The 27,618-nt window shown below is 40.2% G+C and overlaps 1 protein-coding gene across 2 annotated transcripts in view; it reads left to right on the top strand.

Moving 5' to 3' along the window:
* Positions 1-27,618, top strand: part of FANCM (FA complementation group M) — a 2,552,324-nt gene that overhangs the window by 1,507,708 nt on the left and 1,016,998 nt on the right. For both annotated transcript variants that reach the window (XM_044074265.1, XM_044074264.1), the window contains exon 13: positions 22,805-22,960. In XM_044074265.1, the coding sequence (XP_043930200.1) occupies positions 22,805-22,960 (156 nt within the window). The remainder of the gene's footprint in view (positions 1-22,804; positions 22,961-27,618) is intronic.

The following is a 27,618-nucleotide window of genomic DNA, read 5'->3' as shown; positions in this document are numbered from 1 at the left end:
AGGCTTGTAGTCAGTGAAACAGCACAGTGACTTTGTGTTGTTTTGTTTTGAAGTACTCTGACATTTTAAAAGCATGCCATAGCAAATTTTTTCAGCTACTTATTAAACTCTCCCATTTATTACACAGAAAATATATATATGGTAGATGGGCAGCTACCAGGAAATAATACCAACAAGTGGAACCATGATATATCTGGAGAAGAAGAGGGGTTAAGACAGTATCTCCTTGAATAGAAGATCATCAGTAATGAGCTTAAAAATTTTCCATGTCATACACAAAAACCCAGAAGGCAGATATTGTAAAATGACGACCCCAGAAAAATTAGTAGTAACTGATGACGTGTACCTCACTGTCCTTTTATATGGTGCTTTTGAGATACTATCTTGCCCAGCTGGGGCCAAAATAGGGACATTTCAGCTAGGTTAGAAAAGATTAAGACTAATTATGACATGTTTTTTGTTCATGCCGGAGTGAACAGTTTAAGAAAAGGTCCCCCTCCCTTTCTTGGATACGCAGTGTGATATAGTTGGATTATCACAATTCCTTCAAATATGTGGGAAAATGCATCTGTGTAGTGAAACCCTTCACCTTGCATGGCATGCAGGTATCATGAGAGAATTTTAACATTCAGTCAATGGCTAAGAATAGTGTGTCATAGACGGAGGGGATTTAGTACCAGCCAACAAGGAGTGAAATTTACTTTTAGGTAGATTGTTTTGCTTCTGCTGAGTTTCTCTTCTTTGCTTGGAAAAAAAAGTACTTAAGAGGAAAATTTCCATTCCCATAGTGTATTTTTAGATTATTTCAAATACCATTGCAACATGAACTAAGAAAATTGCAGGGTATGGGAAAAAAATCAGGAGGTGTGAAGGTGGCTTTGCTAAATGCTATAACCCTTGACCATAAATTGGGTGAGTTAGAAGTTTTATCTGCTTGGAGGATGTTGAAATCTCCACCATTACTGAAACATGGCATAAGGATAAAAAATGCAAATTCCAGGGTATACTTCCTTTCATTGTTGCAAATCCAGTGGGTTAGATGGCATTGTATCAGTCTTAGTAGAAAAATACCCAAAAGCAAGAAGTCAGGAAATCAACTCAGAAGTAGAAATTGATTATATGAAAATTAATATCAGTGGTATTAAGTGTAATATTATAGAAATTTACCATATACTGTGTCCCCTACAGATCATGTGAATTTCCTGTCTAAACTCCAGGATGTAAAAAAAAAATCCTGAAAATACAATCCTTGTGGGGGGATTCTAATGATCCAAACATTGACTGAATAAACTAATTAAGGTCAAGTAAATATACCCAAGGGGCTTCCAGATTGGCAGCAAACTGATCAACAACTTGACTTCAGCTCTCCCAGTGTAAAAATAGAAACTGAGAAAGAGAGGCCAGTGATGATGTCGGTGAGAGTAAAATTCAGATACTGGCTAGGCAAGGAAGACATGGAGAACCCAAAAGAAAATCAACCGGAAAAGGCGAAGAGAAAACACTGTTTGAGAAGAATCCTGCAGCTTTTCAAGCTCCAGCCTTGGTATAAGAGATGACTTCCAGTAATTTAGATGAAAAATAAGTCAAATGTGCTCAGAGATGATTAAATAAATGAAACACTGAAGGAGTGTATCAGCTGAAATAACAAAAGTCTGGAAACATGGAAAAAGGTTTAAGCAGCTGTTCAGAGAGGCTGATAAAACTACAACAATCAGAGGCTGAAATGAAGAAAAGGCCAGATGAGTATGAGATTGCTCAAGAAGAGACATTTGAAAAAATGGAAGAGTTAGAGGACGGAGCATGCAGAGAAAACCCAAGATTTTCTGCTGTACCAGATAAACTGATAGGAACAGACTGTATATATTTTATGAAACCACAAATAAGCAACTGGATTGGCATTCCACTCCAGGATTTGTTAATTGAAAGGGCATATTGTCTGTATTCTCCAAACCTGGCCATGAAAAAGCAGCCAAGACCTGTATTAGCAAAGATGCATACCTTCCATCAGAAGTAGTTGATCTTAAGGAAATTGCATCAGAAGAACAAAATATTAAAATTAGAGACCGAGCGTTTGTGTTAAAATGATTGTTCAGTGTACACCAGGCGGAAGAGAAGCAAATTTTATCCACACAATCAGGGAATGTCAAAAGGCAGGTGTGAGATTCAAGTTGATGTAGCCAGTTGCCTTTAGAATTTTTGTTCTGGTGTGTAATAGTAATTTTTTAATGCAGGACAGGCTATGGGGAGAATGTAAAAGTTTGTCCATTGAGGGGTGAACCACCAACCAGAAGTGGACTATGCATCTCATTCTTCAGATGTTAAGGCTTATAGACTTTGCCAGTGATACATTTTCAAATTTTCCAAAGGAGAATGCTTGATAGAAAAAAATAAAGCACAGGAGTTGACTAGAAGAATCAGGAGTACCTTGCACTTGAAACAGAGTCTGGGGTTGGGAGATTGGGAAGAACAGGAAGAAGACCAGCAAACATTTGTCAAATATGGCCTTACAAGGAAAACGTGTCCCCGAAAGTTTGAATTTCTGTTGACTTTGTTAACGTTGTTGGGGGGACTGATAGGCATATGCCCCACTTCATGTCAGTAATGTTTGGAAAGATACTAAAAGGGGAAAAACGAAAGAAAGGAGGGAGAAGGAGTGAAAACGTAACTGTAAGTAAAACATTTGCTTTCTTAATATTTATTTACAATATTTATGATATAAATTGCATGTCATATAGTAAAGCATTTTTAGTGACTGCATGTGATACTAAAGTAAAAAGATGCCGTTTTTCTTCTCACTTATTTAGTTTTAAAAAATATAAGCATTACTGTATAAAAAGAGAAGAAATGCTGGACAAAAGCATGTTCAGAGCAGTAAGTTTTAATCTTGGGCTGCCGGGTGAGAGATGTGGTGTAAAAGTGCACTAATTATAATACACGTAGAATCTAAATGTTTTCTTTTACCTTTGTTTAGGTAAATGTCTGGATTGATACACTTGGCTTAATCTAATGACATTTTTTTTGTCATTGCAAATACGTTTTAAAAAAAAAATGAGAAACCACAATGTAATAAATAGTTTTCTTAAGCAAATAAATGCATGGGATCAATTTAGAAATCTTGAACTGAGTGCAGCTCTAGATTCTGATCTTATGTTTCCATGGAAACAAGCTGACAAAAGGTGAAGGCAATAAATCTAGAGGTCTTGACATTGTTTACTGAGAGAAATGAAAACTTAAAATGTACAAGGGCAAGCAGTTTAGTAAAAAATAAAGTTTGAAAGTACTGAAAGTGAATAAGAGATGCAGCTTTTCTGGTAACTAAATATTTCACTGCATTTACTAGAACAGTGTGTAGTTTAGTTTAATTTAAGGATATCTTGGCACTTTTTCTCAAGGCTAAAAGTTAATGTTTTTTGAAAACACAAGTTGCTTTTCACTTTTGGGAGTGGAATAAAGATGTGACAAGAGCAGTCAGTGTAAGTAAAAGCACAGGCTGTAACACGAATCTTAGCATGGATAACTCTTAAAAACATATTTATTGAATTATCAGTTGTGATCGGCACATTTACATTCATATAAAAGTAATCAAACTAAGCATAAACATTATGCTTCACCATATATTGCTGTATATCGTATAACCTCAGCAATATTACATAGATTATTCAATTCCTGCTCCTTTTTTAAAACAAGAAACATCTTTATTAAACCTTCACTTATGACATAAGCAAACATACATTTATATAAATGAAAACAAACTACATCAGCACAATCCTAGTTGCAAGCATTTTACATCACAATCCATACTGACACACTCCCAGTTACAAACATTATATATCACTTATAATCTACCCAATCATTTCAATCAAACATTATATAGCTCATTTAAGTCCTGCCTTCTTTTAAACCGCATTCCTCCCCTGTAAGTATCGTTCCCACATTTCTCATTTTTTTCTCTGTAGTTTGCTTCTACCTTTTTCTAAATATCTCAGTTCCAGTCATTTTATCTCTGTTACTATATTCACTACTTCTAATATAGTTGGTTTAGATTTTGATTTCCATTTTCTAGTAATTGCTTTTTTGGCAGCCACTATAATTAGAAACAGCGAGGCGTTACCATGTCTAGGCAATTCCGATTCTGTATCATAGCTCAGAAAAATCATCTCCCTTGTCTCACCAATTTGCCCACCCAGCATCTTCGACAGTGCATCCCACAGAGAGTCCTAAAAGTCTGACAACTCACTGCACTCCCAGAAAATATGTTCCCAATTACCTCTTTCTTCCCTGTCATACCGCCAGCATTTGGTGTCTACCTGAGGAAACATTCTCTGGGAGTATACTCTGCATATAGAAATATCTGTGTAAACATTTCCAAGCAAATATCTCAAATCTTCTAGATTTTGTTGCATATTTGGAAGACGTACATATATCCTCCCATTGTTTCTTTGAGAATTGCTTATCCAGTCTCTATTCCCAATCTTTTCTAACCTCCTCTGATTGATTCTTATAGTTATCATGCAATATTTTATATGCTGTACTAATTATTCCTTTTTTAATGGCAGCTTCTGTTCTAGATTCTGCTAAAAACTCTACCAGTGCTGGTCTTTCCTTTAGGATCCCCCTATTTCCTTCTCTTTGCCTATACCCTGATGTCAATTATTGATAGGGAAGGCAATCTCTAACCTGCAGTCCAAATGAATTCTTGGCATCTTCCCATGCTACCATCTTTCCCACTCTAGTTATTTGCTCCCAGTGTCTTGGTTTCTTTGCCAGTTTTCTTCAATAAATTCCATCCCCCGCTTACCTATTGTCTATACTCCTAATTGCAGTCATCCCTATCAGCAGAATTTCCTTTCTCTACTCCTGTGTTGGCTTAGTTCCTAGAATACTTTCTACTACTATATGGCTATAATATTCTGTATAATTATTATTCTCCTTAAAGGCCTGCATCCAAAATCCCAGTCTCTCCTTGTTCTTTGAGCCCCCCCCCTTTTTCAAGATCATCCCTTTCCACTTGGAATTATAGTTTTCTGCTTGTGCTATGTATAGGAGCCTTAACATTCTATCTCTGAAATACCCCTTCAAATTGTGTAATCCCAATCCACCCTATTTTACTGGAAGAAGCAGCTTATATCAGTTGACTCTTGCCACCTTCCTTTCCCAGATAAAGGCCTTCAGCTCTTTATTAATTGCTATCCACAACTTCTCCTCTGATAGATAACCTTAATTTTGTTTTTTCCTGTGTGCGCAGCTGTTGATTTGGGACAGTTGTTCCTATTAGGAGGGTTTAAGCTTCATTATTGGAAGATGTGCAAAATTTTATGTGTTTGTTTTAAGTTACTGGGTTCTGGGAGTGTTCTGTGGGTGCTGGGCTTTTTGTTTGAGGGTTTTTCTTAAAACAGTAAGTCTTTTAAAATGTGAGATATGTTCAAATGGAGATGAAAGAAAACAACTGTATTAAAGATCAATGTGCCAGACATTAGTGGGTACATGCAACACAAAAGCTGGAAGTAGACAGTTAAAATTGTCATTTATAATAGTTGGGAATAATAACTTCTTACCGTAATGGCTACACTAAACATATTATTTTGAAATGTGAATGATCACACAGGTAAAGAAGAAGATATTGAATTATATTAAGAAATGCATAGGGCAAATAGTAATACTAAACGAGACACACTTGGAAAGAAATGAGCGTGTGAATTTGGTAAAGAAAGGATTTCAGAAGGGAATATTCAACAGAGTGTCAGGGACAAAGAAAAAGGGGAGTACTTAAACTAATTGCAAGAGGACCTCCAAAAGTGGTAGAATAGGGAAAAAAATAATGGTAGATATGTAGTAGCAAGGGACTACTGGCAATGGAGCAGGATTATACTGGTGTGCATTTATATTTCAAATAAAACTGTTATGGAGCTTAAGAAAATTTGGGACGAAATCAGTTTTCAGCAGGGAATGTTACTTATAGGTGGGGACTCGAACTTGATTTGCAACAGTGAGAATGTATCTCAGGACCTAGAATTGAAAATATGACAAAAAAGGGTAGATTTCTAAAGAAATTTATGAAACTGGTGTGGAAGAAGTGAATAAAGTAGTAGGAACTCTGAGAGAATTTACATATTATTCCCCAAGGTACAATAACTGGGCTAGATTAGACAGAAATGGTATTTCACAGGAGCATGTGCATTTAATCGAAAACTTCAACACACATCCAATAATTATTTCAGATCATGAGCCAATAACAATGATAAAAATGCAGGGTTAATGAAGTACAAATGAGGCACTAACACTTCCCCACCTGCCTGTTAAAAAGAATGGAATTTAAGGAATGGTTAGTGGAAATTATTCAGAAGTTATTAGGGAAGATAGAAATTTCTTCAGAAGTTACAGCTAGTAAGTGGAATAAAATGAAAGATGAGTTTCAAAATAAGGTAGAAATAAAAGAAAAAGAAATGGTTAAGAAGTAGCAAGACTTATTTATAGAGCCTTAAAGTATTTCAGAATAAGGGGGATCTCAGAGAACAAGAAGAGGTACAAATTCAGAGTGCTAGTGAGAAAATAATGGGTGTATCTGATGATATTGAGTTTAGAGAGATTGCTGCTAAGCAACTGTTTTTTGATAATTCTAGATCACAAAAAATGTAGGCACAATGACTTAGGCAATAGAAAGTAGAAAGTGTTGTTGCTAAACCTAAGGAACCTATAACAGGAAAAATAGCCAAAGATCCTGTAGAAGTATTAAATATATTTTGAGAAATTTTATACAAAATTGTATAAAGCAGAGGAATGTAGAAATTAAGATAAGCATAAATGGAAATATTGATGGAAGTCTTAGCCATGCCAAGTAGTGGCACAGTAGCATAGCAGACAGTGTTGTCGCCTCGCAAGAGGTTCTCTGATTCAATTCTGCCTTCTGTGTGGAGTCTAGATGTCCACCCTGTGTTTGAGTGGGTTTCTTCCAGGTACTCTGTTTTCCTCCCACATTCCAAAGACATGCAGTAGGTGGACTGGACACTAAATTGGTCATAGGTGTGAGTGTGGATCAGAGTGTGTGGAGAAAGTACTGTGGCAGGGCTATCCACTTGGCAGTGTAAACCTTGGCTCTAGCTGATTGTTGCTGGTAAAGTGACACCCTGACCCGGTGTGCAAAATGAGAAAAAGAGGTTGCACGTTGATTGACTTAGCTATGCCAAGGTTAGAAGCAGATATAGCTCAACAATTAACAGTTAAGATAGGAGGAGATGAGAGATAAAAACAGTATTGTATAATCAATCTGCAGACATGTCTCCAGGAATAGATGGTATTTGTGTGGAAGATTGGAAGCTAGGAGAGACGGAAGTGACAGATCTGGAAGGTTCTGTTTAACAATATTTTAAAAGGAGGGGAAACACCAACATCACAGAAGAAAGCTGTTATGGCTATAATACCTAAAGATGGTAAAGAACCATCAAACCCAGCTTCATGTATGCTCATTTCAATTTTAAATTATGTTTGTAAAGTGTTTGTCTATAATAGCTAAAATAATGGCAAAAGTGTTGCTTAAATTGATAGATATGCATCAGTGTTGTTTTGAGGAGAGGAGGCAAACCTTTAACAACAGTGATAGAACAGTGATGATCCAGACGGCTGCAGAATGTAAGTAAATATTGCTGCTGTTTGTGGGTCTTACTACAGAGGAAGCATTTGACTGGGAAAGCTGGAATGTTATAAGCAGGACAGTGAAAGCATTTGCATTCCCTAATACAATAATAAGGTTAATTAAGAGGTTATATGAGGGGTAGGAGTCAAGAAAGTTGGAGGGTTCCTCTCTGATATGTTGTGTCTGAAGAGGAACCAAGCAGGAGTGTCCACTTTCCCCTTTGTTTTTGCTTTATATTTAGAGCCCTTGGCAAAGAAAGTAAGGGACTCAGAAATTCAAGGATATAATCTGTATGGTAATCAAGAAACTGGCTTGATTTGCGGACAATATTATTTTGCACTTGATAGTACTAGAAGAAGTTGTGGACATTAGTAGAGTTGAAGGATTTTGTCTGGGAGGGGAAGAGGGCAAGGATCAAGGGGGATAAGTTGATCCTTCCTATAGAACAAGGTGGTTTAGAATTACCTGATTTTAAGGTTTATTTTAGAGCTGCACAGTTAAGTCTCATCTACATAACACAAGCAGAAAGCTATAAGTCAAAATCGAAAGGGATGATGATAAAGGGGGGGGGTTCTAGAAATAAGGAGAGAGTGGGATTTTGGATGCAGATCCTTAAGGAGAATAACAGCACACATACAGAATATTATACTTATAAATTGTTAGAAAATATTCTTAACAGCTGCCACACAGAATATTATAAATTAGTAGAAAAAATTCTAAGAACTATGCCAACCAGAAAATAAGCAAGAGGGGACTGGAATTTACTGGAGAAAATTAGCAAGGAAAACAAGGTATTGGGCTCAAGTAATGAGGGAGAAAGAGAGAGAGAGAAAGGTAATAGACCAAGAAGACATTTGGATTGCAGGTTAGAGATTTCTTTCCCTGTTAAGAATTGATATCAGAGTATAGGGAAATCCTAAGTGAAAGACCTGCCCTGGTAGAGTTTTTTGTTGAATCTAGAACAGAGGCTGCTGTTAAAAAGGGGTAATTAGTAGGGCATATAAAATATTGTATGATAACTATAGGAATCAATCAGAGTAGGTTAGAAAAGATTGGCAAGCAAGATTGGATAAGCAATTCACAAGAAAATAATGGGAGGACATGTATATGGCTCACAAATATGCAACAGTTTCTAGAAGATTCAGGATTTTTGCTTGGAAGTGTTTGCATAGGAATTTTTTATTCCAAGCAGACTCCACATAATTTTTCCCCAGGTATATGGCAAGTGTTGGAGGTGCCATCATCATCAACCCCCTTTTTTCTGCATGGGACAAGGTATCGTGTTAACTGTCGCCATCTCTCTCAATTTATTGCCACACTCCTGCCTTTTTTGACACTCGTGTCTGACTGTCGCACATCTCTTGCACAATCCATCCACCTGGTGGAGGTGTGATGGAGAAGAAAGAGGTAACTGGGAAAGTATGTTTTAGGAGTATATTGAGTTAGCAAACTTTAAAAATTCCCTGCCGTGTACTCTGTCAGAAATATTGGGTGCACAAGTGGGTATTACTAAAGTAATGATTTTTTGAACTGGGAAACAGGATCTGAATTGCCTAGACATAGTAAGGCCTTGTTAAGTTTAATTCTGGTGGCTGCCAAAAAGGCAATTACTAGAAAATAGAAACTAAAGTCTAAATCAACTGTATTTGAATTAGTGAATATTGTAACATAGATAAAAGAACTGGAAGTGGGAGCTTTATAAAAGGCTAGGAACAAATTACATATGAATAAATGGAAATTGTAGGAATGATGCATGCATTATAATGTTTTGTAGGAAGAGTGAGGTTTAAGGGAAAGGAGGAATTTATTTATGTAAAGTTGGCTTGATGATTCTTTACATGTAAATATAAAACATCCTTTTTTATTGTATATAAATGTTTGCCTATGGCTTAAGTGATAATTCAAGTAAAAGTCTTAAATGTGCCCAAAAATTAATTAGCTGTCCTAATCACAGCAGCTTGGAACCAACAACTGAAAAAATTAACTAGAAATGACAATGTCTTAGATATCATACACTCAGTCTTTGGACCATTCTGTTTTTCCACCTATGACTGTATCCTGTATAATTAAAAATGTTGATAACCTCAACTTGAACCTAAAAGTAAAGTAAAACTGTTTCATAAATAAATCCCCTTTATCCACTATTGTGTATTGTTGTCCGATTGAACATATGGACTTGTTGGATCTGACCTCAGCACCAAATGTGAATCTTCCACTGTTCCAGGACTGTGACTCCTTCCCTACCTCGAATTCCCTAAGTCCATCCAAGTTTCCCATTTCCCGTTTGCCACTTGAGGACTTCAGACGTATTTCGAGGGCTCTCATATGGTTTATAGCAGTTGTTTTCTTCTAGTGCTCCTCCTCCTAACAAGAGAATTTTTCTCACAAAATGTGTTGTACTTTCTAAGTGTTTTTTCTTTGTGCTGTTAGGTAGCTCTTTTGGTAGAATTTTGCTAGTAAAAGTCAATTAATATTAGTAGTTTGTAGGGATATTTTTCTACTGAACTTTATAAGAGTTGGTAGTTTTTGCAATTAATGTAGAGTAGTAGCTTAGAATGGTATAGAGATATTAGGCTGCTCTTTGAAAGTAGTGTTTGTTCGTTGATTGCTGACTCTCAAACCTAAAAAAAATTCTAAGGGAACACACACAGCCTCCCTCAAGATTCTCACACTTTATTTACTGTTTGGGTACTGCCTGTTTTGATTCAGACTGCCAGTCTTGTGCCTTTAAGTTCTAGGACTCTCCAAGTTCGCTATGATAAGTTATTGGTGAAAGGTCTCCTCCTTCTACAGACAGGGTCTTCAGTGCCTTCGCCTCTTTCTGCTTCCCCTGCCAAGAAACAGGACAGGCCAAAGTCTAGAGAGAAGTTTCAAGAAAAGGACAAAGCGAAAGACAAGTAAAAGGAGAAAGAAAACGAGAAAGGCAAACAGAAGGAAAGAGAAAGACAAGTCTACTTCTACTATAAAACGTTGTTTGGATCTGACAGTACTAGTTGACCCCAGCCAAAAGCTACCTGGCTATCAGCACTGACAGCATCTCAGATCCATCCTCCTTCCCCTTGGCCCTAGTTTTTGCTAGAACAGGAGAGCCTGAAATTACATTCACTGATTCTTCAAGAAAGAAGATATTTCTGGGCTTTTTCCTTGGCCTGTTCTACACAATCATCTCAAAGCTTAACAGAGTGTGACATGGACAGGATGATGAGAAAATTTCTAAGAAAGCAAATCCAGCTTGGGATTTTTGTCAACTATTGGTCATTCTACCCCATCACTTGTTTTGCCTGTTCTAGTCCATCTTTTGCTTCTGACAGCTTTGGAGCCAACTAATCTCAAAGCACCTAGGTCATTGCCAAGAGTATTGTCTACCTCAACACCAACAGCTTTCCTATGACTTTCTACTCCAATTCCTTTGGATAGAGAAGAGACTTGAAGTTATAGCATTGGTGCCATGTTCCAAGGCGATAGGTCAACCCCAAAATTTTTGGAGCCATCTTTTCCCCCTCAGGTCTTTGGCACTAGGCAACTTGGGTCAGTGGTCAGCCACACGACCCAGGCTCATCAAGGTCAAGGGTGCTGTCATCTGTGGATCCTGGGGACCATTGGTTCCAGCAGCAGCTTTGGCCTTTGAGACTTAGCTCAGTTCCACCCAAACCTCAAGTAGACCCTGTGACTTCATTTTCTCATCATCCTGCGAAATGGGGACTGCCAAGACTTCAGGCTTCTGAAACCACTTACTACATCAGCTCCTAGTCCGATTCTGAACCATATGACCCCTCAAACAGAACCAGTTCATAAGAAAGAGATGTGCAAGCAAAAGCTTATAGACTCCTCACTGGAGTCTTTCACAGAGGATACGGACTTGGATGAGGGTGAGGGATCCTCCTGTCCACCTCAGAAGATGTACCTTTCGGTGAAATCCTTCAGCTGAAACAGAGAGAGGGGTGGACCATCAAAGTCCCTTGATGGACGAATCTGTGTTTTTGGAAGCCTTTGGTTCCAGATCAACATCATCCTGGGCGGTCCCATCTTTTGATCCCTTTATTGATCTCATGGAGCAACAGGTTTGGAAGGACCCAGATGTGGTGGAGCCGATACCCAATAAACCAGATAGGATTTTAGCAGCTCTGAAGGACAGGAAACATGGGAGCAAAGGTCCACCAGTGGATGTGATGGTTGTAGCAGTGGCCACCAAAAAGGAATTATCCGAGGAGAGTTCCTTTGTCCATCCCCCTAACAGGGAATCTAGAGCTTTGAACAGGTTTGGCAAGCAGACTTAATCAGCAACCTTTGCCCTTAGGTCACTGAATTATTTGGCTCATCATCAGATTTCAGAGAGACTTGACTAAGGAACTCTCCAAGTCTCTTTCTGGAGTTTTGCCTGCAGATATCCAAAAGACATTGGACTCCTAGCTCTCTACACTTCAGTCAACCTGTAATGTTGCTATATGACTGGTCTGTAACCAGCTAATGACTCTGCCAGAGTGGCAGGCACAGGGCTTACAGTAAGACGGAATGCCTAGATGCATCTTTGTGATTTTGTGGAAGGCTTCAAGGCATCCTTTATCAGTGCATGATATGATGGCTGCACAGTTTTCATGCCCAAGGTTAAAGACAAATTGACCAGAAGCCAACAAAATGGTAAGACACTTCCTGCAGTGGGCATCCATTTTCCACTCCCCAAAGATCCTTCTGTAGGAATCAGAGGGCTGAGAAAGAGATGTGGTTTTGCAAATCTCAGAGTTTCTATTACGACTCTCCTGATGATGGATCTACACATGGCAGAGGTGGGGGAAGTTCTAATGGACATCACCCAAGAGAAAGAGGTGAACCTCACAACCAGGGCTTTAGCAGTCCCTTTACCGAGAGCCCCTATTGGCTTCCTTGAAAGGTTGCCTGATTGATGTACTCTGGTGGCAGTCAGGGGATACTAATATCTGCAGCCTCAAGCCTCGCAAAACATGAGAGTCATGGGTACTAAAGATAATTTCCAGAGGCTGTTCTGTTTCCTTTTCTCTTCTGCCCACGAAAAAGCAAGTTGCTTCCGATGTTCCACCCAGTCAGTGGGAACCAGCAGCAATAGAAATTGCCAAGCTGCTAGAAAAGAGTCATTCAAGCAGTCCCTCAAGACTAGTTAGAATCCAGAGTCTACTCAAGGTTCTTTTTAATACCAAAGAAAATGAGGGACAACAAACCAATTTTGGTTCTCGGTTATCTGAACCAGTTCATAAAGCAGACAAATATCCAGATAGTCACAGTTCAATCCATGTTGTTTCTTCTGAGGAAGGCCAATTGGATGTGGTCAGTAGAGCTCCAGGATGCCCACTATCATGTGAAGATATAGAAGCACTCCATGAGATTCCTCCATTTCTGGTTTGCAGCCTGTCACTACCAGTTCAGAGTCCTGTCTTTGTCTCACCATGGTCCCCCGGGTCACCAAGATAATGGTAGTGGTAGCAATAGTGGTACACTTGCTTCTTTTAGCGATCCATATCTTCCCCTACCTCGGTGATTGGCTCCTGACTGCTGCTTCCAGCATCTACTGCTACATCACTTGGACCTTTTTCCTTCAGTGTTTACTGGACCTAGATATAACAGTAAATTTCTTCAAGTGTCATGGATAATAATTCATTGGATACCACCTCAACACAACTCTGTAAATTGTCAGCCTTCTTCATCACAGGGTCATATCCGTGCATCTAGTGACCACACAGGTGATCTGTCATCCCTCTCCCCCAGCATGGCTTGTCCTGAGTCATTAGATCTAATGGTATCCACAGTTCTAATGATTCTGATGGCCTGCTACGATACAAGAATACTTCAGTGGACTCTAGCAGTACAGTAATCCCAGAATTTTCACTCATTACATACAAAGATTTGACTCACAAGGATTTGCTGGCAATACATTGCTTGGTGCATAACCTCTCTTTCAGTAACCAAAGGAAGTCTCTTTCATATAGGTCTGCTGGTAACAGTAGTAATCACAGATGCCTCCCTTCTGAGAGGGGGACATTTCGAAGAGAGGATGATCCAAGGCACATGGTCAACTTTAGAAGTTAATCTTCACATCAGTATCTTGGAGACGAGAGCGGTTTTCCTAGTGTTCCAGGCATTCCAGGATGTCCTCCCCAAGGGTGTGATTTCCATAGAGACAGACAAAATGGCAGTTGTATGGTACATCAGCAAGCAAGGAGGAACTCGTTCTTATTGTCATGAGAGTTTGGAAGTGGGCAATGTCTTCACACCATTTTCTGATAGCAACACACATTACGGAGTCTTCCATTGGAGAGATTGAGCAGATAAGTGTTTGCTCATTTATTCAGAGCTCCCTTGTGCCTGGCTTGAACAACACATCAAATGTCTTAGTCATAGATGACTTCATAATGAGACAAACGGATGTCCCCCTCACCAGACTGGACAAGGAGAAGGTTATGTTCAGCTGCCTATCAGGTGCCAGGATCCAACAAATCACGCATTCACTCAACAGCAAGTACCATTGAGTCTGTCATAGTCCATATTGGAGTGAATGACTTGAGACATACCTCTCTGGGTTGTATGAAGAGAGACATGACTACTCTGATTTATGTGTCCCAGAAAGGTATGTCCCTAACCCTAAGCAGTATCCTACCCTCACCCAGGATGATGCCACAATGTAAACAAAAAAATGATTGACTTCAGCAACTGTCTCAGCTTTTGTTGTCAGTCCAGGGGGAACCAGTATCTGTCATCCTGGGAGGATATGGTAGACAGACCTTGATGCTTTTCTAGAGATGGTCTGCCCCTGTCCCCCCAAGCTTTCAGATACTGGCAAAGGCCCTTGCGTCCCCCTTGGTGCCTTTTTTAGGCATTGTCAAAACAACAAATTTTCCAACATAAAATCTAATCTAGACAAACTCAGGGTCATGCTGCTTAATGCTAAGAGTTTAAACACGAAACTGCACAACCTGGAAGCACTCCTCACCTTGGAAGATGCTGACATCTGTGCAGTTACCGAGGTACGGTTCAAGGCTGCTGAGAGCACCCTGGCCGTGCAAGGCTACAATGCATTCAGCATGTTCAGACATCAAAATGAGCATAAGGGAACCAAAGGTTGAGGTGTAGCCATCTTCATTAAAACCAAATACATTTAGAGTGGTCAAACAACATGACTCTCTCGAACAGCTCCATGTCCAATTAACAATTGGGAAAGTACCATACCGCATCATTGCTAGCTATAGATCCCCCACCTTAAACCATGATAAGCACACTGTATACCTCAATTTACTGGAATCCCTTGCCATACATCCCAACACCTTAGTCATGGGAGATTTCAACTATCCTTCCTTAGACTGGGGGACATACATGAGCAAAAACATGCTCGCCCAGAGGTTTCTGGACTTGAACACAAATGCCCTTGAACATATATTCTGCACCACCATTATGGGCTGTAATGTTCTAGACATAGTATTCACCAGCATGGGGAGGGTGCTTCCCCATGTGTGATGCCGTCCCTGGTTAGGTCAGACCACATATTAGTCTCATTTGAAGTAATTACTGGAATTGATACCCTCACATGAACAAAAATTATAAAAAACATCACCAAAGTTAACTACAGCATACTAAGAAATGGTATAAAAAGCTTCATACCACCCGCAATCGCGGACACCAGTTATTATTATGTAAAAGTGTATGCAAATGCCCTGTACAAAAACTTACACGACTGCATAAACTCTGCTGTACCTGACTGGATCAAAACCAGGTCTTCCCATAAAAACAAGCCATCATGGTGAACTTCAAGTATAAACAAAGTATATAACAAGAGGAAGAAACTATTGTCCAAAAGCAAGAGAGATATCACTCTACAGAGGAAAAGTTCCCTCCTAAGCCTAAACAGGAAAATCAGAAATCTGAAGTCTTCTAAAGCAAATTACGAAACTAAAATTGCATCACTAGCCAAGGATAATCATAATGCATTTTTAACTACTTCCTAAGTTTAAAAGGGAATGCCCAGCTATGTGCTGAACTGGTTGTAGATGGGATCACTCATTCTACACTGGAAGATATTGCCAACCTGCTAACTGACAGATTCAGTGCAAACTTCACCCCCCTATCCCCACCTGCCATATCCCAAAGCATGCCCAACACCAATCCTCTGCCTAGTATCTCGAGAACAGGTCATCTCTGCGCTCTCCAAGGCCAGAAACAGCCTCAGTAGGAATAGATAATATCCCAGTTTGTTTACTAAACAGTCTAAAACAGAACTAGTGGACTCACTTGGCCTTCTCTTTAATCATAGCTTGAGAATATGCTGTGTGCCTGGAGAATAGAGAACAGCAACAGTAATCCCCCTGCACAAAGGGGGCCATCAACTGACCCTGGGAACTACAGACCTATAAGTCTAACCAGCCTCATCTGAAAAGCTGTGGAACGAATTATCATAGTTCTTATGAGCAAGGACATAAGCAACCTCCAAATGCTGGACCCAACCCAGTTTGGATTTTTTAGATCAGACAGGAGTCCCCGTGGACTATGATGTTTGCAGATGACATTGTGATCTGTATTGAGAGTAGGGAACAGATGGAGGAGACCCTGGAGAGATGGAGATATGCTCGAGAGAGAAGAGGAATGAAGGTCAGCAGGACTAAGACAGAATATATGTGTGTGCGAATGAGAGGGGAGGATAGAGGAATGGTGAGGATGCAAGGAGTAGAGGTGGTGAAGGTGGATGAGTTTAAATACTTGGGATTCGTAGTTCAGAGTAATGGTGAGTGTGGTAGAAAGGTGAAGAAGAGAGTACAGGCAGGATGGAGAAGAGTGTCGGGAGTGATTTGTGACAGACAAGTACCAGTAAGAGTGAAAGGGAAGGTCTACAAGAGGGTAGTGAGACCAGCTGTGTTATATGGGATGGAGAGTGTGGCATTGACAAAAAGGCAGGAGTTAGAGCTTGATGTGGCAGAATTAAAGATGTTAAGATTTGCACTGGGTGTGACAAGGGTGGACAGGCTTAGGAATAGGTATATTTAGAGGGTCAGCCCAGGTTGGAAGGTTTGGAGACAAAGCCAGAGAGGCAAGATTACATTGGTTTGGACATGTTCTGAGGATGGATGCTGAGTATATTGGGAAAAAGATGCTAAGGATGAAGCTACCAGGTAACAGGAAAAGAGGAAGGCCTAAGATAAGGTTTATGGATGTGGTGAGAGAAGACATGCAGGTGGTTGGTGTGACAGAGCAAGATGCAGTGGACAGGAAGAAATGGAAACCGATGATCCACTGTGGCGACCCCTAATGGGAACAGCTGAAAGAAGATGATGATATATCCTGATATAGATTTACTGAAGCAGTGCAATTTCTGTTAATTTTTTTTTTTTTTTGAAAATAATGGTTATAAGGTTGAACATGTATTAGATGTTCATCGTGTTACACTGCTGCAGTCATTACACTTGGGTTATCCTGCCGTCAGGCGGTTCCCCAGCCGGCCTGAGTTCCAAAGTCTTGGTCCGGCATCGGTTGCTGTCGCCTCCTCCCTGACGTCAGTGCAACAGGGGTATGTAAGATGCAGCCAACACCATTTTCTTCTGTCTTTCTTGCCTCACGGTGCCCGAAGCAAAAGCAGTTCACAAGTGCCGGTCGGCCGACTCCTGAGATTTTCATTCTGAATCCAGAGCCGAAGTCTTCTACAAAGCTAAGTACCCCATTGGGGAAACTTTTTCTTGCCTCAGACCGATGTCAGTAAAAGTTAATAATTGTATTTCTTGTGGGAAGCAAATACCTCATAAGGATTTCCATTCTTATTGTATCCCATGCCTAGGCCCAGACCACGACGTCACTGGTTGTCTGTTTTGTGCTAGGTTTAACAAGCGCACTATTAAACTTCAGTTTGATTTTGCCTGACATTATTTTGGCAGAAAATTCAATTACACCATGCCATCGGAACTTCCTACGACCGGAATACATAAAAAGCGCAAAGACAAGGATAGACATCCGAGGCCCAAAACTGACGACGAAGCCTCTTCTAGGCCAGCCGCCGGTTCTCCGGTTTTCAGCAAGGCGCCTTCACAGCCCCTGACGACCGCTTCTGTAGAACCACAGGCCGCCACTGATTCGCACGTGGAGTCGGCTGGGCCTTTGGACGCACAAGACTTTCAGCCTACCGAAACTATCCCTTCAGAGGGATCCGGAGTAGCTGAACAACCCGCAGCTTCAGAGGGTGTTTTCAGACCTACTCAGTTAAGCATTAAAACTTCTGCTAAGTCTAAACTTCCTTTACAAACAAAGAAACAAATAAAACAAATACAACATTCCCCAGGACAGGCCTCCATGCCTAAGAAACAAATGCTCAAAATGGCCGAAGACCTAATCATTCTGATCAGGGGGGTCCCACCCCCCTCCTGATAAAAGGCCTAGACAGGATGCAGACTATGACTCATCCGACCAGGTGTCCATCTCTTCAGATTCATCCTCAGACCTAGGTTATTCCTTACCCCCTTATGAGGATTCTGATGCTGAGGAATCGATTCCATCAGCCTCACCGCCTGAGGACTACTCCTTTGGGGAAACCTTACATACCATGAGGGAGCATTTCCATTGGGAATGCCAGGATTACTCAGAATCCAAGAAAAGGCTCAGAGACTTCCTTTTATTACCTCAACACAGACCCCTTGCCATTCTGCCAGTGTTAGATATCGTGGATGATGTGTATACTGAATCCAGTTTAAACCCTGATTCTTTACCTCCAGCTCCAGTTAAGCCTGATAGATACTACAGAGTCCCTGACTCTCACAAATTTCTTTATAATTGCCCTGTTGCTGACCCTGAAACTATTTCTCAGGGACCCAAAGGGGTTAAGGCCTCATCAGCAAAGAATCCAGTCCCCTCCGACAGAGATTCCACAGCATTTTACAGATGGGGGGAGAAAGTATATACGTCTGCAACTTTAGCAATGAGGGCCTTAAATTGCCAGTTTCACATGCTAAAATATCAGCAATTTTTGATTTCTCAGTTGAAACAAAAAATGCTTCCAGATTCAGATCCTCCTAATTTTAAGGAAATGCAGGATTTATTGCATGTAGCTGAACAAGTGGGAAAACATACTTTGCAATGTGGTTTTGATTCTTTAGAGGCCTCCTGTAGAGCAACAGTTGCAGGTTCTGTCATTAGAAGACATGCTTGGTTAAAAGAACATACGTTACCAGATCATGTTAAAGCAAAACTATTGGATGCACCTTTACAGCAGGATGTGTTATTTGGAGTTAAGGCAGAAGAGGTATTGAAGAAAATGGAGGATAAGGCAAAATCTATGCAAACTGTGAAGGATTTCTTACAGGTTCAGCCTCCTCGATTTAGCAGAAATTAGCCAACAAAGAATTGGTCCTTTCCAGCTACAGACAGACCTCAAAGGGGCAGATACAGACGTCCAAGAGGTAGAGGTCAACCACAAGGTCCTTACAGGCCTTGACAATGTGGTGCATCAGGCCAGAAAGAAGGGGAAGACAGGCCCCAACCATATAAAAAAACAGCCCTAATGACTTCCCACTTCAGCTGCCAAACAGCTCTGTCTTGGCAGCCCCCTTGGGAGGAAAACTGGCACTTTTCTATCACAATTGGCATATGATCACCAAAGACAAATGAGTTCTCAACATTGTATCGCAAGGTTACAGGTTCCCCTTTCACACTTTGCCAAGGTTAAAAGGAATGCCAAATTTGCCACCAAATCAATGGGAAGAGGCTCAGAAACAAATAGCATTCATGGACATGAGAGCTATTCAAAAGGTACCACCACAGGAGCAAGGACAAGGATTTTACTCAATACTCTTTCTGGTTCCCAGAAAGGACAAAGCCTGGATTCCCATTCTGGATCTTTCTTCTCTAAACACTTAACCTGGATGTTCCGAAATTCAAAATGTTGACACTACAGCAGCTTCTTCCCATGCTGGGCAAGAAAGCTTGGCTCGTAACCTTGGACCTCAAGGAGGCATACCTGCATGTCCCTATCAGACAAAACTTTAGAAGATACCTCAGATTCATAGCTGGTTCAATGCATTATCAATTCTCTGCTCTGCCCTTTGGCTTATCTACTGCGCCCAGGGTCTTCACAAAGTGCCTGGCACCAGTAATTGCATTTTGCAGACAGAAAGGAATTCAAATCTGTCCATACTTGGACGACTGCCTGATTCAAACAGAGAGGAAGGACATTCTTCTAAAGCATCTGGCATTTGTAAAAAAGTTAAGTTGCCTAGGGTACACAGTAAACGAAAAGAAATCAAAACTAGTGCCGTCACAAGCGATAATATTCCTGGGTGCCAGCTTGAATACAATGGCCCAGATGGCTTATCTCACGCCAGACAAGCAAGGACAACTGACTCAATATTTTCAATTGATGGCAACAAGAACCCAACTCCCTGCAAGAAAAATTCTGCAGGCCTTGGGTTGCATGGCATCTTGCATTCTACTAATTCCATATGGCAGACTACATACGAGGAAACTACAATGGTACCTAAAGAATGTCTGGTCACAACACTGTCAAAGTTTGGAAACAGTTATACCACTAATTCGTTGCCTTCAACAGGAGTTTCGATGGTGGGCTCAAGCTTGTCACTTCAACAAGGGGCAGCCTTTTACTCAACCCACAGCCAGGCAAACACTGACAACAGATGCATCGGATTACGCCTGGGGAGCACACATGGCAGGAAAATGTATTCAGGGCAAGTGGCCCGCAGAACAAAGGCATCTTCACATCAATCAAAAAGAGATGCTAGCTGTACAAAATGCCCTTATAGCCTTCAAGGACCTGCTGCATCCAGGACAACTACTACTAAAGACAGACAATACCACGGTTATGTGGTACATAAGCAAGGGGGCACTCACTCTTATCCCCTCTGCAGACAAGCCATGACCTTGTGGAACACAGCTGTAAACTACCAAGCTCATCTGCAAGCATAATTCCTGCCAGGAGAGAAAAACACATTGGCAGACTTAAGCAGAAACATCATGGATCCCCACGAATGTGAATTGAATCCACAAATATTCAGAATGATAACACAGAAATGGTGGAGCCCGGACATAGATCTGTTTGCATCTCCAATGAACTGCCAGCTACAGAAATTCTGCACAAGGACTTACCATCCGCAAGCATGGAAAGTGGATGCCCTCTCATTCAGCTGGAGAAATCTACAAGTATACGCTTTCACACCACTACCTCTCCTTCCAAAGGTATTCATAAAAGCCAGGCAAGAAGAGCCAAAGATGATCTTGATTGCACCAGACTGGCCACGCCAGCACTGGTACCCAATCTTAAAGAAATTAGCACAAGGACCACCCTGGATTTTGCCTCATATCCCACATCTGCTGACTCAGCACAACAATCAGATACTTCACAGCCAGCTAAAGACTTTAAACTTAGCTGCATGGAAGATTCTTTATTCAAGCAAGCAATGCCTGTCTCCAAAGCTGTTATGGATGTCATTCTGGAGGCCAGAAGGCCTAGTACCAGGAAAGCCTATTCAGATAAATGGAAAATATTCTGTGCCTGGAACCAGGCTCACAGCTTTGACCCTTTTGTCCTAAATATTCTTCAGATACTACAATATTTAACTGAGATGCTGGACAAGAGCCTCTTCTTTTCATCCATCAAGATCCACGCCTCTGCCATCTCTGCTCATTACAACACGGATCCACCAATTTTCTCTAATCCTTTGCTAAAACAGTACCTCAGAGGGGCTAAAAACATAAGACCGCCCCATAGAGCACCTACTCCAACTTGGGAACTCAACTTCGTGTTAGAAAAATTAGCTTTACCTCCTTTTGAGCCAGCTAACACAGCAGATTTAAAATATATCTCTTGGAAAACTGATTTGCTCCTGGCAATAACATCAGCACGAAGAGTTTCGGAATTACAGGCACTAATGGCAGTGGAACCTTTCATCATTTTCCACTAAGACAGGGTGTCTTTAAGAACTAACCCTATGTTTATGCCAAAGGTGGTATCAAGTGTGGCTCTAAACCAAACTATTCACTTGCCAACTTTTTATTGAAATCCACAGAATAAAGGGGAGAGACTACTGCATTCTTTAGACATACACAGGCAGTTACGCTTCTACTTGGGCAAAACCAAAGCTTTCAGAAAATATGAGCAATTATTGGTAGCATGTACTGCAGGAGCACAGGGAAAAGCCTTTTCAAAACAGACAATTTCAAAATGGATAGGACACTGTATATGTTTCTTCTACACGCACCATGGGAAACCTGTACCTAACAGCATTAGATCTCACTCCACCAGGGCAACAGCCACTTCAACTGCCTACCTCAGAGGAGTACCTACCAAAGATATTTTGGAAGCAGCAACTTGGAGTTCTGTGCATACCTTCACCAAGCATTACCATCTGCCTCTGTACTCTAAATCCAGAGCTGGCTTCACCACTGCAGTGCTGCAGGGCCTTATAGCCACCCCTAACGCCTTATAGAACCAGCCACCCTACCTCAGCTTTGGGATTCTACCCAAGTGTAATGATTGCAGCAGTGTAACACGAACATAGTACAGTTTTGTACCTACCATAAATGTAGATGTTCGAGTGTATACACTGCTGCAGTCCATTACCCTCCCTCCTTCCCCTCTTACTTGCTGGTACATACCTATGTCTTCTACCCTTTACTACCTATGGGGAGTATTTGCTGGTAACTGAATGTTGTTTGCTTTTCTTATGTATGTTTTATTAGCAATTTGAATTGCCTACCTTTTTGGGGGCACCTGACATCTGGGACAAGCAAAACTGAAGAAAATGGCGTCGGCTGCATCTTATATACCCCTGTGTCACTGAAGCCAGGGAGGAGGCGGCAGCAACCGACGCCGGACCAAGACTTTGGAACTCAGGTCGGCTGAGGAACTGTCTGACGGCAGGATAACCCAAGTGTAATGACTGCAGAAGTGTATACACTCGAACATCTACATTTATGGTCGGTACAAAACTGTACTTTTTCCAAACTGGAAGTTTGACTAAACTTCATCTGCTTTTGCCTTGTGTAACGTTGGGTCTAAAATTATTCATTTTGCACATAGGCATTGCTATCACCACCGTATGTAAGACTGACTTGAAATATCTTTAGTTAGCTGGCTTGGCAGCATATATCTTGAAGATATTGAAACTGCTGGCAGTCTTAATATAATCCTAGAATTATTAACCATTCTTTGCTTGCTGCTTTCAGGATCCTGAGGATAGTAGTGTTTGTGAACTATCCCTGTCCGAATGGAAAGTATGGCAGAATCGGCCTTTTCCTACTTATGTAATTGACCACTCAGACAGATGTCAGCATTTTATCAGCATTATGGAAATGATAGACTTGTTGAGACAAGAAGATGAGGTAAGTACTAATTTTAGAAGATATTTGTGTTTCCATAAATTTAGAAGAAAATATTAGCATAGTTAGACACAACCAAATATTTGCACCCTTCATAACATTTTTAAATGACCGTCGTTAAATTGATTTAATACAGTTGCTAACAATACTACTCCATGCACTTATTTTAATGGGAGATGTGCTGTTTCAGCACTGAAGTTGTTTGTGGAGCAGCCTCTGAATTAATATTAGATGTCTGTCATACAGCTCTAAATACAGTGGGTGTTGCCATCCAAATTTTTGCCACTGCAATCTGCACCCCTGTTTAGTGGTATTGTTTTTTAATGTAGCTCTCCAAGAAATTGCTTTGTTTAATTGATTTTTCTAGTCACTTCCATACTCTTTACATCAACCTCTTACTGCTGAAACAGATAACCAGTAGATGTTAATCACTGGATCACTGTTAAGTAGCCTAAGCTGCATGGGTTATAGCCTGACCAAGTATATGACAGCCAATACGCTTTCAAAGCTTCCATGCACCCTAACCACTAACAGGCTTAAAGAAAGCTGTATAAAATCAGTGGTTATGGCGCCAAGCCTTCAGAACTTTTTTACCATCAAAAGCTACACTATGTCTGCAGACATCGAGTGACTGACAGTAGACTAGTGCTTTACCAAGGCTGGTTAAATAAGTATTCTTCAGGGAAAACTTTCTGCTTTACAAAATTTTATGAGGAAAGGTTTAACTTTTTTCACAGATTTTTTTTTTTATTTTAACTAGGGAATGTGTTTTCAGTGGCTGTGTCACTAAAACCTTTTCCTCAGAAAGTTGTCTCTTATTAAGTTTACATGTTTGGGTAACCCCTTTTATATAAAGGTTTGTATTATTTGTGTGAAAAATTACAAATAAGGGTCTGGGCTACTCCTTTTGGGGGTTGTTGCAAAGAATTTTCTCTCAAAACTGTAATTTCCATGTTAACTCATTCAAGCCTATAGTGATTTTTTGTATACTTCCAGTTAACACCTATAGCTCCTTATGACATCCAGACCTTTCTTGGGTATGACTTTTTAACTAAGTGACTTAACCAGCATAAATAGGAAGGGCAAGTATTTATTAATAAAATGACACTAAGATTGTTAATATAGGATGTCCCATAGTAGAAAAGCCTCGATTACTTGGTGCTTTTTAAGAAAATGCTTTGGAAAGCAAGGATGTGTGCAGGCTTTAAGAGTTGAAACATTCCACACCACACAGATGTTAATGAATTAAAAGGTTCACTCCAAAAACACCATATCAATAAAAGCCAATCTAAACTGAGGACAAATGATGACCTTCAAGCATATTTTCTTGATTTTGAGATGTATCCTGCATAGCAGAATTGGGACCAGTCTGACTGGGCCAAAATGTCTTCTTAACTGACCAGAAACCCTCAATGAATAAACATGGAATGTACTGATTTTATGGACTTCGGGGGGGGGGGGGGGTGTCAGCAAGGGCTGATGTGGCTTCTGAAACACTGATCACAGAATTTCATAAATGGATATTTAGTACAAGGCAAATGGTAACACTACACAGAACAAAAGTTTGATCTACAGCATGTTTTAAAGCTATGGTTAGAACTATAAATAACAGTAAAAGTAAAATAATGTTAGTAGCTGATAAGTTCAAAAGGCACTCCCAAGTAACTTAAATAAATGGGCTTTTCAGTATGACTTTAAGAATAAACTGGTTGTGATCACTGAAATGTTACTTGGCTAATAACACTGTTAAGAACTGAGCAAAGTAAACCTGCAAATAAGAACATACAGATGTCTGTGAAAACACTGGAACCACCAGCAATGTGAAATAGTATGTTTTTGATATGGAAAGAAGGGAGAGACTGCTCATTTTTAATTAGTAACACTGATTATAACAAAAATGATTTCTAGTCAACATGCTGGTAATGAAATTGTAAATTCCATTTCTATCAAAAACGTGATGAAAATGTACCAGTAGAATGTGATAAAATGCTAGACTAGTAAAATCAGTATATTGTCTCTCTTCACTACAGATTTAGCGAAATGTATGGTACTGGTAGATAGGAGGGAACTGAAGAAGCTACTAAATGTGTGAGAACATGGTCACATCTATTAAGGAGTGTTAAGTCTGCAAACATACAACATATGACAGTAGATAGGTGGAAGTCATGTATGTTCCCGCCAATAGAAAACAGAAAGCAGTACTCTAAAACATATGGAAATGTAGATGCGATTTAAAAAAGCACTATGTCCTGTACTTTAGTACTGTAGTTTAACACATTGTGTCAAAACAGATCAAGACTTCTCCCATTTTAAGGCACTGTGGAAACTGTGAGGGGAGGCAGCAAAGTTACATACTGTATAGTCAGAATTTAACCCTAGTAAAAATGGGCAAGGTACAACTGTGACCTCAGTGGAATATCCCCTTACAAAAAAGGGTGTGTGTGTGTGTGGGGGGGGGGGGGCACCAGCAGCCTGACGCACACACAAAAATTCAAAGTCCTGATAGAGAGAGAAAGATGTAGTGACTAAAATCGGTCTCTGGTTGGAAGGGACAGAAGAAACAAACCTGTTACTGATTCTTACCAGAAAACTCCACTTAAGTTCCCGAAAGAAACCACCGCAGAAATTGAAAAGGAAACACTCCTACTGCAAAATATGGAACCTTCTTCAAACATTAAAATAATGAACAATGCCTGTGTAGAGACTGACAGGGAGCTCATTAAGAAGAAAAAAAAAGGAACCTGAATGAGACCCAGGTTTTCTTTTCTAAGATCAAGACAGTCTGCTAGAAATTACTGAAAGAAAAAAAAAAAGGAATTTCCAAAACTAAAAGCAGAAGAAAGTCACTGGCATAACTTGACATTTTTAAAAGAAGAAATATAAGAAACTGCTATACTTATCTTTGTAAGTGAAGAGGCTATACCCACCACTTCAAGTCGGTGTCTTGACTTAAGTGCTCCTGACCTGACAGATTTACAGATAACCAATAAGAATTTTAAGAAATCACTGTGTGAGGATGACAAAGACAAACCAAGCAGAGCCAGGCAAAATATAGTTGGAAAAAAAGCAGGAATAAACTGCACATATCCTATACGCAAATTTTGAAAAGTACTACACTAACTATTGGTTCCAAAACCTTTCAGTAGCACTTGTGGTCAGGGATGGTTTTACCAACTGATTGACCCAATTTGGAACATGTTTGGCAGTCCTCATCCACAACCCTTTCATCACCCCAGTTCCACCCCTGCATTTATACCATACTCCACCTCCAACCCCACAGCTGACTGGAGTATCTAATATTAGGCAAAACTATATATCCTTAAATGCCTTGCACTAATAATCACTACACTGCAGCCCACCGAAAAAGCATACTTTGACATGGCCAGCGCTTTTGATACAATTCCCCACTCAGGCATAGGAGAAGAGCTAAATAACTGGGAATAACCCCCATGTCAGCCACTGAATTGCCAGATGCTTCAAAGATGGGATGCAGGAAATTAAAATAGGGGAAGTTACATCCACAAAGATGCCAGTCACCAGTGGAGTCCTCCGGATTCTGTACTTGGGCCTCTACTGTTTGGCATCTACTATTTCTGAGGTAAAAGCCAGTACCAAAAGGCTCTGGCTAACGTTTGCAGTTGACTGGAAGCTAGGAGCAGTTTTGAATCCCCAAATGATTTAGCCATCTTGCAGGAAGGTTTCTCGCAGATAACTGTTGCCAAAATCATGGACTGAAACTAAATGGCAAAAAAATGCATGATTGTACCCTTTGGGGAGTCATTTACCCCAGGAACTACCACATTGAAAGTATTACCCTAAGAGCTGATCCAGTTGTTTGGGAATTTGTGAACTTATGTGGACTGTGACTTTAATCTTTGACAAACGTGTCCATTGCATTAAAAAGGACCTTTTATATAGTATAGTTTATAAACAAAGGGATTCTGTCTGGATATAGGGATGTCTTGGGCCCCCTTTAGTCATCTCTTATTAGGCCAATCATTGAATATAAAGCCCATTTGGCATGTTGTGTGTCCAGACACATGCAATACCTGGAATGCCCACATAGATACTTCACTAAAAGGATACAAGGTCTAAACAACTTGTTCTGCATGGACAAACTGAAAGCCCTGTTATTATACTCTCTATCCTGCAGACTGAAAAATCTAAACCCAACCACAAGAACTGGGTCATGAAAATACTTTCTCAAAAATTTTTTTATTTAAACTACATTAAGCTTTTTTGTCTTGCAAAGGAACTTCCTCAGAATGGAAAAAAAAAAGAGAGCAAATACATAGGCACCTTGTACACTTTTCATACTCCTCCCACTTAATTGAACAAATTAAGCTAATTAAGAATGAACCATTAAAATTTAAAGGCAAAGTGTTGAACATCCTGCAGACTGCTAAGACGTGACCTGTGTCTGCCATACAGAGCTTTCTCTAACCCAGTACTGATGGATTTATTGCACATGAGCAAGTCAAATGGCATCATAAATATTTGGTTTAGGGATCTAAACCTCTTATGTAACATCAACAGAGCAGTTTGGAAGGATGGTGCATCTTGTAGAGGATAAAACTACTCTGAAACAGACTTCCAATCCACATAAAACAAAGCTCATCCCTATCCATTTTTAAATGCAACTTGGATCTATGGATGCAGAA

This window comes from Protopterus annectens, chromosome 6.part0 (genome assembly GCF_019279795.1).
Source record: "Protopterus annectens isolate FY-2018-M chromosome 6.part0, PAN1.0, whole genome shotgun sequence".
In the NCBI taxonomy this organism is placed as follows: domain Eukaryota; kingdom Metazoa; phylum Chordata; order Ceratodontiformes; family Protopteridae; genus Protopterus; species Protopterus annectens.
This window is presented reverse-complemented; position numbering and strand designations above follow the sequence as displayed.